This window comes from Lathyrus oleraceus, chromosome 2, assembly GCF_024323335.1.
Source record: "Lathyrus oleraceus cultivar Zhongwan6 chromosome 2, CAAS_Psat_ZW6_1.0, whole genome shotgun sequence".
NCBI lineage: Eukaryota > Viridiplantae > Streptophyta > Magnoliopsida > Fabales > Fabaceae > Lathyrus > Lathyrus oleraceus.
This window is the reverse complement of record NC_066580.1, coordinates 420,830,238-420,843,229: the sequence shown is the minus strand read 5'-3', so window position 1 is coordinate 420,843,229 and position 12,992 is coordinate 420,830,238. Positions and strand designations below refer to the sequence as shown.

The window sequence follows — 12,992 nt, the reverse complement described above, 5'->3', positions numbered from 1 at the left end:
ACACAACTGCTAACAAATTGTATTAAACGAAGAGGAGCAGTTAGAAGTTGAAGCGCTGGATAACATATTGAACAGTATAGTCCAAAAAAACTACAATATAATTATTATAATTAAGAAAAGAAAAACAAAGCATGAATGAGGTAGTCACACTTGTCCTCTGGCTCCAAATTTTAGTTACCAAATAGAAAAATGGATGGAACAGTTTAATGTTAATTATAATCAAAGTTTGAAAATTTGATCATTCATTTTCAAACTAAACTAGAGTGATTTTCATACTACTTAGTTTGATTGATTCTCAACTAAACCATGTAAGTTGGGTTAATTAATGTTCACCCAATTCAAAGCTCCTAAAGTCATTTGATCAAAATTCAGATGGGTGAAGTTGAATATGAAACTTGATCCACTGGTTTTCCTCCTTAATTCCAAATTAATCAATTGATAACGCCACAAACCTTAATAGTATTTTATTCGTAACGAAACATTTTTCAAATACCTTTCAAAATCTAAGACATTTTTTTTTGAAAAATGGTTCCCATCTTTTCACTGCACCAACCGCAACAGAAATAACAACACCAATGGTTGCGGTGGTTGTAACGGTTTTGGTCATAATTGTGGTTGTTGTGACCGTACATGAGGTAGAGATTGAGACGAACGATTTAGTTATCATCAACAAGGAGCATGATATCAATCACAAACACCTGAGCAACATTTGACTTATCCTCCTTGAACTCTGCAATGACAATTGTGGGCCACTCCACCGTATATCCTATGATTGGAAATTGGAAAAATTCAGTTGCTTTTAATCGTTACCATGACATTATTGGACCAAAATCACATTAAGTGGACGTTGATGCAACACAATTGTCCTATGCACCAACGAATATTCAAGCATATGCACACACTACCTATTGCTCCTCCTAACGAACACTCTTACATAGACGTTGTAGCCACATCTCACACAAACAAGAAAATATTACATTTATTTCAATATAAGCATGCTCCTCCTAACGAACACTCTTACATAGACGTTGTAGCCACATCTCACATGACGACAAACAAGAAAATATTACATTTATTTCAATATAAGCAATAATATAACGGTTGAAAAAGGTCATAATATTATCGTTATTGGTTGTGGTAATGCATTGTTAGCTAATCCTTAATATCCCTTTACCTTAAACAATGTCTTGCATGCACTTAAATTGATCAAAAATCTCATTTCTATGAGAAAATTTACCACCCACAATATAAGTTTATGTTAAATTTGATCTATTTGAAATTTCCGTGAATGATTTTCAAACTGAAATGCATTTAACAAGATGTAACAACGTAGGTAAAAATTGACTTATCTCTTTATGTGTGTGCGCACACGCACATGCGTGTGTGCATTTGTGGCAAATGCCTAAATCTATATTAACTTATGGAGAAAATGATACTTTACTGTAATATGATTGTCGAAGTAAACAACACACAATCATGAAAGCAACGCCTCCTTGTGAACTATAAAGGCTATCTTAAGGTGATTGTTGAGAATTTTTTAAACAATGTGCCTTTGGAGAAAATAAGGAAGAACAATCGTTAGGCTTGAGGTAATAGGAAATGAGTTAATGGAAAGGGTATTTCTCAGTACACGTTATATATTTTTCAAAACTCAATGAAACTCCAAAATTGTCTTTTCATCATGATCGGAAAATATAACAGGGTGCATTTGGAAGTTAACTTTTAGAGTTCAAGATTTTCTGCGAATTTTACTCCAGAATTTCTACAGATTGTTATTTCACAATAAATTTTGTTGAAATAACATAAGCTTACCATTTCTTGCGCATAAACCTGTGATTTTTTCTGGAGGTTATAGTATTAGGAATTTAACTTCTGAACAAACACCTTTTACTCATTGTTTGAGGGAAATCATATGAACAATATGGTACAAGATGCGTCCAGAAGTTAACTTTCAAACAAGAGTATTTTTGAAATTTTATAAGATTTGTAAGAACTAGGTTGTAAGAATGAGGTTTTAAGAATAGCTCTAGGAGGCTCTTAGTATCATAGAAAGTTTGGAGGAAAAAGCCTTGCCACTCTAGGATGAGGTTGTGGCTACCTCCGCCTAACATTTTGAAAGGGTGAAAAGACAAACTGTCTTTTCTTATCCCGACCTAGACTAAAGCCATATAGATCCATTTCAAGTGGTTTGAGATGGTTGGCTAGTGGATGATGAGAAGTCCCTCGAACTTTGACCCTTTTGTGATATCCTCTTTTTGTAATACTAAGTGACTCTCTGTTATATGTTTGTTAATATTATTAGTATAACCCCAATTTTCATGCTTGTACTTTATTCATTGTCGACGTTAGGTCGAAATGATTTATTCCAAGGGGAGCCAGGCTACCGGTAGAGAAAGGAGGTTCATCCTGATTCCACATCATGATTACCCGTATCATTTGGTGATTTAAATCACCTTCATGTTAGCGGGGCTCTTCCACGAAGATCCATCGTTTTGATGGCTCTCAAAGGTGAAAAAGATCCCTTCTGGGAGTGTAGCATCTTGATTCCTCTTGGGACGACAAAGATTCATCTTAGGGTTCCATTGTTTTGATCGCATTTAAGGGAGACAAGGATATCTCTTAAGGATCCAACATTTTAATCACCACTAAGGATAGTAAGGATCTCTCTCAAGGATCCTACATTTTGATCACCTATAAGGGAAAAAAATCTCTTAAGGATCAAACACTTTGATTGCCTCTAAGGGAGAAAAGGATTCCTCTCAAGGATCCATCATTTTGATGGCCTATAAGGGAGCCAAGAATTCTTATTAAATATATCGTCTTGATTTCCTCTAAGGAGGCATGATCCTTTTTAAGGATCTAACATTTTGATCATCTCTAAGGGTAACAATGATCCCTTTCAAGGATCGATCACTTCGATCGCCTCCAAGGGTGGTCTAAAAATTTTAGGTTTCTTGTAAATAAGGGGATATATAACAAATGTAGATTCTTCGAGATTCTAAAACCCCCACCTAATATAAGATACAGAGGGGAAAGAGTGCACCCCATAAAATAATATGTCCATACAAATGACAGAGATGTGATACTCGCCAAACCAATACTAGCAGTAAAGCAATTAAAGTAAAATAAGGAAAACAACGAATGTGAGTAGAGAAAGTGATGCCATGTGGCATTCCTCACAGAATTTTAATCCTTGATATCCTCTTTAACCTAAGGAGGAGCATATTCGCCTTTGCAAGCTTCTCCCGGTGGCTTAATTCCTGAGACTACTTTCTTGGCGTTTGCGCCCATAGTGCGGAGCCTTTTCAGGTTAAGGCTATTTAGGTAACACTTTTTGGAAATTTCTTGATCTCCTTCAATAACTCCTACCCTCCCATCACAGAGTGGGTACTTCATGCATTAATACAAAGCAGACAAAATTGCGTAGAGCTGATTAAAAGCAGTCCTCCATATAATCATATTATAAGAAGAGGGGGAATCAATAACCAAATATTTGACCTTAATTTCTTTGGTTTGTTCCTGTTTTCCAAAGGTGTTCTTCAGCGTGATATAGCCATTGACTTGCACCTGCTCTTCATAGAATCTAACTAGAGATCCCTTGAAGGGCTTTAGGTCATCTAGTTCGAGGAAGAGCCTTTTAAAAGCATCCCAGTATAGGATATCTTCATAACTTCCTTGGTCTACAAGGACCCTTTTGATATCCCATTCATTGCACCTAAAAGTAATGACCATGGGGTCATCATTGTAAAGGTGGATGCCATCTGCGTCCTTCTTAGACAAGAGATTTCGGCTTTTGGCGTCCTCTTCTCACATTTGATTTCCTTACTGGTGAGGTCTTGTATATTCAGAACTTGGCGAGTGTACCTTCTGCAGGCAAAGCTAGTCTCCCCACCACCGGTGAACCGTCCTGCAATAGTATTGAGCGTATGGCGTATGACTTTGTTATCCTCACATGTGGATGCCTTTTTTGCTTTGTTGGTCTTGAGACTCCCCACGCCATCTCGCCCACGGGAGCTAGATTTGTCTGATCCGCGGGAAGAATCACCTTTAACATACTTTTTGAGACGTCCCTCTTGGATCAACCTCTCGATCTATTTCTTAAGTTGGTAACAATATTTAGTGTGGTGCCCTTTAGCTCTATGGAAATTGCACCATCTACCAGGTTCAGGCCCATATTTTGGGAGTTAGAGGCGTAAGGGTGTTGCATAGGTGAATGACTTCACGCCAGAAGCTCTCAGCTCTTTTTCCTACTCTCTTAAATGTCATTTTATCTTGGATGGGGGAGGCATAATTACTCTTCCTATTGTGGTGTGAGGCTTCGGTGTTAGAAACACGCTCTTTGACGTCTCACGCCTTCTTCTCAGGGTTGATCCCCCACCTTTTATGTAACACTCTTCCCTCGTGACCACTTATGAAAATGAAAGTGCTGAGTTTTAAGCGAGAAACTCGTTGAAGTGTCCCGCCTTGACACCACTCTGGAGCACCCTGATGAACATTTCTTTGTTTGGGGGGGGGGGGGGGGGGGGCGACCATTATGGTAGCTTTATTGAACCGTGTGAGATAGTCCGTTAACGACTCTAAAGGACCTTGTCGTATGTTGAATATGATGGTGGTAGACATCTTTCTATGAGAATTGACGGCGAACTTATGTACGATTTTCTTCACCAGTTCTTGATAGCTACTGATGGAAGTTTGAGGTTGACATATCATCACAAGGGGGGCTCTCTGAAGGTACCAAACATCAATTTTCACCTCAGAGAGTCAAGCTTCGATGATGATCATATGTGTGTTGATGAAGGCTACGTGATCGTAAGGGTCACTATGCCCATCAAACTTGGCCAAAAAGCGAGGCTTGAATCCTTCAAGATAGGAGATTCCCATATTTCTTATGAGACTGGTTCATGATTTAACACTTTCATCTCCTCTAGAGGATTGGTCCATTGCTGGTGCTGTAGAATATTGAGGATGTTATCCTCTAGGGTTTGATTCTGACGAAGTAGTTTATCCATTGAGGCACGCATCTTGCTGGGGCATTGGCGTCACAACTTCCCCTGGTATCTTCCAGCATATGAGAAAGTGCTCTTCTATTAACCATGACTGAGAATGTTTGGGTATAATAGTGGGAGTGATAATGGATATGGCAGTTGTAGAAGGAGGTGTGGTCCGAGTCAGTTTTACCAGGGGCCCATGAAAGGCATTATTATACTTGTCAAAAAGTATAAGTGTGCGAGGTATCCCTACAAGGGTAAGGGGTACTCAGAGGCCTCAATAATTTTATAACACTTAGGATCATCCCCCAACGGTGAGAAGTCATGTATGGTGGTGATATGGTATTTTTGGTGGTAAGAGAGGCCAACTCACATGAGGTGAGAGACTCTATGATATATGTAATGCTAGTTAAGTTGTAATATGTCTCCTTCCCTCAAATGATCAAATATTTATAGAGGTTCTTGGGCTAAGATTTAGTAAATCCTAAGAAATCGTAACCGCTCTTCCTTGACTATGGAAGACCGCTAACCACTTATTTTTAAAGAAGTTGTGGTATGACTAGTGATGAGATAACAATATTATACATGTCATCTGCCATAAATGTGAGACCCCATACTCCATACAGCTAGCGCCCAAGTGATGCCTTATTAGGCGAGGACACTTGGGTCATCCCTATTTGGGACTCTCGCAAATATAATACTACATGATGCTTCCTTCTTATGATGTTCTCTCCATTCTAGAGATGTTGGTGGTAGAGGACACCTGATTTCAAGTAAACCAATACGAAAACCAACTTAGTTACAAGTCATCCAATACATGCAATTCAACCATCTTGCTTATTTCGAGAGAAAATTTACAAATGGAAAAAAGTTTTCAAAAACCATATCTTATTAACTAAATTAGAATTCGATCATATGCATTTGCTATAAGATGACCCATTTAAAAAAAAATGTCATCGGAAGTCAATTTTATTAGGAATAAGAGCATTGTAGATACCTTGAATTCATGCATTAGTCTTATAGAACAATGTGTAATTAACAGACAAAAGTCCAATTTTCCTCACCATTTCTAATTAATGTTGAAATAGCGTTAATGTTGAAATATCACAAATCCACTTTTTCCTAGCGTCGAAAGTTCCTTCGTTGTGGATATATCGTTGAGCCTGTGGTAACAAATCATTTAGATTGTGTGGCGGTTTAAGGACGATCTCTTCATCTTGATGTTGATGTCTTTGACCAGGACATATTATTTGTTGAAGATCTCAACATAGTTTTAACTGTGACAATAAACACATTTCATTTTATTAATAATAATTATTACTAGCATCATATACAGAAAAACATGAAAATTTCAAAGCGAATATTGTTTATACACTTGAAAAACATTTCTTGTAATCACAACCTATATCTAATTAACATCTTCCTCTTTCTTCTTGTTGTCACTAAGAATTGAGTCGATGGTAGAAACATCAATTCTTGACGATTCCTGTTTCACCCATTGAACAACCCTTTCTGCTTCAAATTTCACCTTCTTTTCCTCTTCCAAAGCTTTCTTCAACCTCCTCTCTTGTTCTTTGACAGAAAAAGTGCTCATATCAGACAATATTTCATCATTCTTTTTCCATTCAACTTGGCCTAAACTTGAAACTCCTTTGCTTTTGTTATTGCTTGCAACACCTTTCTTGGTGGAGAAACAAAAGCAACATGAGGCTGATCCTTCTGGGTACTCTGGTTCCATCGTATAGAGTACGTGAATTATTTTGGTTCATATAAGTAAAACTAATAACGCTTTTTTGAAAACTTATTTGTTGAAATGTTGAACACTTTATTGATGTTATTTGATCTCCATATGTGATTATTGGGACCCATTTTCGATAATGAATTTCTTGAAATTTTGAAAGTTGTTTGAGTTGTTGAAGAGTTTGTGTCAAAGCTGACATTTGCATATGTAATATTCATTTTGGGCGGCTGCAAGTTGAGGTATTTTTCCATCCTTTATTTCATAATAATTAGCGGCAAAAATACTTTGCATTAACACAAATCAATTATACGTAGTCTACTTTTAATATATAAAAGATAATTATCACCATAATTATTTAATTATCATAATTACAATCCATAATACAGCTAATTTTATGTTCCTATAAGTAATTTCGTACTAAACTCTATTTAATACTCTAACTAACTCTACCATTTTATAATTTAATAAATTTGCCTCGACAACATAAAAGTAGACGTGTACACAAAAAAAATAAAATTATATATAAAAGTTAATTACCATCATAATTACTTAATTACCCTAATTACAATCCATAATACAGCTAATTTCATGTTCCTATAAGTAATTTCTGAGATGTCAAACCGAGAATATGAAAAGAGGGAGAAGTAATATGAAACGGTTTGATGAAAATTAGGGTTTTATTTAATTGAATAAATTGATATTATTATTATTATTAATATTGTTATTTATTAATATTTATTATCATCATTATTAATCCTATTTACCCACTTAATAACTCAAAATATTCCAAAACCACTATTCCAAAACCACCGACAATATTATATCATTTTAAATGTAATGGATACAGATATGCAACTTTCAATACACGTGTTTCAACCCTAAAAAATCAGTATATCCACACCTTTCACTTCAATATTTTTTGTTTATATTTGAAGCAAACTTTCCCAAAAGTAACCATCATTAATGCTCTACTTTAACATCACATCAAACCTATATCTATCATACTTTTCAATAAAGATAGAGACCAAATTTGAATAATATAATATTAATTTTTTTGAAATCTAACAAATTTATTTCATTCCCCTATAAGATTACTAAAATACAATTTTAAATTAATTCCAGGTACAATATTCTGTTTGGATTCATATATATTTTTTTAAAAAAAATCATTATGTAATTGCAATTTTTATAAATTCATTCTGTACATTGACAATATTTTTTCTTAATACTGTTTTTTTCTTACATTGACAATATTTTTTCTTACCTATTTATACTACTAAAAAATATTACCGTTATTTTATTGTTGTTGCAATCTTATCATTCCAAAACGAAATCAATATCCTGAAATCAAATTAATTATTATTGTAGTTTTTTTGCCAAATATTATCGTTGCTTGATTTTCTTTAAATGACAAAATGAATTTTTTTAATAATAAATATTACCGTTATTTTATTGTTGTTGCAATCTTATCATTCCAAAATGAAATCAATATCCTTAAATCAAATTAATTATTATTGTATTTTTTTTGCCAAATATTATCGTTGTTTGATTTTCTTTAAATGACAAATTGAATTTTTTTAATAATAAATATGAACCACTTAAATTGTAGGAGCGTGTGTTTCTTTATGGACATTGCAAATGAGAGAACGTTGGAAAATCTCAAATATCCAAATGCTTCTGACACAACAACATCGGTAAATGTGTAGGAACTTGGGAAAACTATAGATAAACATGCTCTAATGAAATCCCTTTAGGTTTTACGACTATATTAATACATAGGCTGATAAAAAACTTTTCATTTCCCTATATTACACATATCCACATGTTACGTAATTGCCAATTATTTTGGAGGGAACAGACGAATTTTCGTACCAAATATATATATATATATATATATATATATATATATATATATATATATATATATATATATATATATAATATATATATATATATATATATATATTATATATATATATATATATATATATATATATATATATATATATATATATATATATATATATATATATATATATATATATAATGGAAATGATCCATTCTTAACATGTACCTTATATATTATATATTAACATTTCAAGTATTGTTCCAAATTCAAGAAATGAACTTATCATGTTGAATGAGCAAAAGCCGTAAGAAAACTTTATTCAAATAAAGTCATGGCAATGTAAGTTATGTTTTTTATCAGGTGAACATTTGATATTTTTATTCACTATAAAATTATATATCTTTTGTTTTATTTATAATGATGAAGATATATAATATCTGTTATATATGTGTAATTTTTTCAGATGTATGATCAAGTATGATCATTTTGAATTATAGAGCCTGAGTGAGTACTATAATAGAAAATATTCAAAATGGTAGATGAAGAATTACATTTTAAAACTATTTTGAGGAGGAAGAATGCTGCAAAAGCCAGAATTTATAGAAAGAGTGTTATTGATGACAAGAAATCTAAGAGGTTGAAAACTGCTCTAAAAGAAAACGGTACATTTGATAAAAGACGCGGCAATGACTCAACAACTTTGAGGATACCACTATCAGAACTTTCGCCAAACATACTAAATGACGGTCGTGGTATAGCCAACGTTGAAGTAAGTCGTCAACTTCATTCGTCCTTAAAAACTAAGCCAAGTACCAATAATAATATCAGATCAAAAAGGATATCAAGCAGAAACATTACCAAATTAGGAGTTAACTTATCTAAGAGGTTTGACAATACATTTGCTGCAACAACATCAAACCAAGATCCAATACCAGAATTGCAACTCAATGAGCTTTTTGCATCTGATAGTGGAGACGATAATATGAATGATGAATCTGACGGTATATTCTTAATTATTTTTCATTTGAGTTAATTTGTTTATGATATGTCATAGAATATTACAATATTCTTAACACAATAAATGTTATGTCAAAAGGTTACAGTTCAGCAACAAATTCAAGTTTTGATGAAGATGAAATGTCTAATAGAACAGATGCTATGGAAACTTTTGAAATTACATCAGGTATTTTAAAATGATTTACTATAAATAATATTTTATTATTATGAAATACAACTCATTTAACATATGAATTAAATACTATTGATGATCAGGAGGGTATTATGATATAGGGGATCCTGTCATTGAATGTCAATATTGTGGTGCAAATATGTGGTATTCGGAAAGGAAAAACAAATGTCGTCATGCGTCCAATCCTAAATTTTCCATGTGTTGTGGATCAGGAAAAGTTCAGTTACCTTTGTTAAAACCCGCTCCTAAAGTTCTACAACATCTGTTGTTTGACAACGAATCATGTGAATAAAAAAATTTCCAACAACAAATTCGAACGTACAATGTTATGTTTGCTATGGGTTTTATCAACGATGATAGAGAATTCATTGCAGCTATTAAAGAGGCAAATCATTGGGGTTCAGGTCAATATTTGAGATTACTATTTGTTCACATGTTATTATCAGACAGCATTAACAGGCCAAGACATGTATGGAGTAAAACATGTCATCTCTTAGCTGATGGAATACTATATGCTCAACAGCGAATTGCAAACAATAGAGGTATTATTTTTCCTATATTGTGAATTTTTATTATATTTATTTGTTTGATTCTTAAAAGTAAATTTGTTTTATAGTTTACACTTATAATTACTATTGTATAAAGGTTTGAGGTTGTCGGATGAAGAGATAATGAATTTAACATTAATTGAGATTGAACGAAATCTTCAAAGGAAGAGCCGAAGTCTAAAGGAATTTGCTGGAATGCCTTATCTAAGTGGATATGTGGTTGAGCAGTTGGGAAATAAGCTCATATACGAAGAGCGGAGTTACAATCCAGCCGAACAATTGCAAGAATACAATAATTTGTTCTTAAATCTTACAGGTAAATATGTTAAATGTTTGTAAGTTTTGTCATAATTTTATAAAGTTAACTTTTAAAGTATGATTTTATCTTACAATTTTTTTTAATGTATAATTAATTTATTCACTGCATGTTTGCTATGTATTTTTTTAAAATTAGATGAGCAAAGAGGTGTATTCAAGCGAATAATGGAAGCAGTAAACAATCAACAAGGAGGCGTATTTTTTTTGTATGGATACGGTGGCACAGGGAAAACCTACATGTGGAGAACTCTAGCTTCCTACATAAGATCAAAGAAACAAATTTCTTTAACTGTTGCTTCATCGGGCATAGCTTCACTACTACTTCCAGGAGGTCGAACGGCTCATTCAATGTTCAAGATTCCAATACCTACAATGGAGTCTTCTACATGTAATATCGACAAAGGTAGTGATCGTGCAGAGCTACTAAAAATGGCAAAGTTGATAATTTGGGATGAAGCTCCAATGGCACACATATTTTGTTTTGAAGCGTTTGATAAAACCCTTAAAGACATAATGGGGCATTCCAATTGTTCTGACAAATTATTCGGAGGGAAAGTAATTGTATTTGGTGGAGATTTTCGGCAAATATTACCAGTTGTACCAAGGGGCAGCCGTTCAGATATAATACATTCTATAATAAATTCATCATACATCTGGGATCATTGTGTTGTGCTGAAGCTTACAAAGAACATGCGACTCCAACAAGCCGGCAATACTTCAAGTACATCTAAATTAGAATTGTTTTCTAATTGGATATTAAAAGTTGGCGATGGGAAATTGGAAGAACCTAACGATGGTTACACGGATATTCCTATTCCAAATGATTTCTTAATTTCTAACTATGATGATCCACTAGAAGCCATTGTTAGTGAAACATATCCGAATTTTCTTAACAATTACAAGAATCCAGAATTTTTGCAATCAAGAGCTATATTGGCAGGAACAATTGAAACGGTTGACATCATAAATCAATACGTTTTGGGATTCATACCAGGTATGCGTTATCCATTGTAAACATATTTATAGATACATTCATATATTTATATGTACTAACATAGATTTATAATAATAAAATTTCAAAATTTTTCCCAAAGGTGAAGAAAAGGAATATTTAAGTTCAGATTCTGTAGACACTTTTGACGGTGAAGGAAATGAAGCTTTTGATGTTTTGACCCCGGAATTTTTGAATACACTTACAACTTCCGGTCTACCTAACCACAAGATTAAATTGAAGATTGGGACCTCTATTATGTTGCTTCGAAACATTGATCAACCTGAAGGTCTCTGCAATGGAACAAGGCTTATAGTTACAAGATTGGCAAACCACGTTATCGAGGCAAAGATTATATCTGGAAAGAATATTGGAGGGGTTATCTATATTCCAAAAATGGATATGACTCCAACACAATCTCCGTGGCCATTCAAAATGACTAGAAGGCAATTTCCCATAACTATATGTTATGCTATGACAATTAACAAATCTCAAGGTCAGTCATTGGATTATGTTGGATTGTATTTGCCTAGAAGTGTATTTAGTTGATCGCTCGACTTCGTGAGTCGAGAATGGGGTACAAACTGCAAGTGCACAGTTCTATCGCGTAGTTTTAAAAGATATCGATCCCACAGGGACTTATGAATCGATATACCGTTATCTAAGGTTACTTCGTAAAGCTAAGGTGAATAATGTTTCTATGTTGGGGGAAAAAAACTAAAAACTGAACTAAGATCTAGATTAAATATTAATAAAGCGGATATCGGTATGTAGTTCGTCGTAATTAGGGAATCAATTCTTTGTCGGTTTCTTGGTTTTAAAATAAATCTTTTCAGTTGACTTTATTGATTAAAAGTTTTATCTCAAACTCTCGCTCTGTTGAATAAACCATGATTTTATGTTAATGTAGCTGTCACTTATAATTAAGTCAAAAACCATTTTTTGAAAGCAATAAAGTCCGTAGAAACTCTTTTTAAGAAAACACTGACCGTTTAAACACCCTTATCTCAAACTCTCGCTCTGTTGACTTAGGTTATATAATTAAATTCAAATGCTTAACTCTCGTCCTCACATTCAATCTTTAAAAATACTTTTTGGAAAAGATCAGAATTTAATTAACTCTAAAACTTGCTCTCGCCCTGATCTAGAATTAATGTCTAATTTACACTGTCCAGTTAAAACCTCAAACTCTCGCTCTATTGATTTTAACTTCTTTATGTCTTTTACTTTCGTAAAAACCTTTATTATTAACCCTGTAAATTGAGACCGTAAAAAGAGTGATTTTAATTTTAAATTTAATTAAACCGACTTAGTTTTGATTCCTTATTCCGCTTACTTTACATACCGATATCTAAGCGAATTAGCCAG

The 12,992-nt window shown here is 33.5% G+C and overlaps 2 protein-coding genes across 2 annotated transcripts; one reads left to right on the top strand and one right to left on the bottom strand.

Moving 5' to 3' along the window:
- Positions 1 to 6,023: 6,023 nt before the first annotated feature.
- LOC127121491 (uncharacterized) lies at positions 6,024 to 6,848 on the bottom strand. Its single transcript, XM_051051983.1, has 2 exons — positions 6,391 to 6,848; positions 6,024 to 6,265 (listed from the first exon to the last, which is right to left on the bottom strand). The coding sequence occupies exon 1, from the start codon at positions 6,724 to 6,726 to the stop codon at positions 6,397 to 6,399; it is 330 nt and encodes a 109-aa protein (XP_050907940.1). The 5' UTR covers positions 6,727 to 6,848; the 3' UTR covers positions 6,024 to 6,265; positions 6,391 to 6,396.
- Positions 6,849 to 10,104: 3,256 nt separating this feature from the next.
- LOC127123519 (uncharacterized) lies at positions 10,105 to 12,173 on the top strand. The gene is made up of 5 exons (XM_051053730.1): positions 10,105 to 10,171; positions 10,214 to 10,309; positions 10,413 to 10,631; positions 10,770 to 11,627; positions 11,728 to 12,173. The coding sequence occupies exons 1-5, from the start codon at positions 10,105 to 10,107 to the stop codon at positions 12,171 to 12,173; spliced, it is 1,686 nt and encodes a 561-aa protein (XP_050909687.1).
- Positions 12,174 to 12,992: the final 819 nt, after the last annotated feature.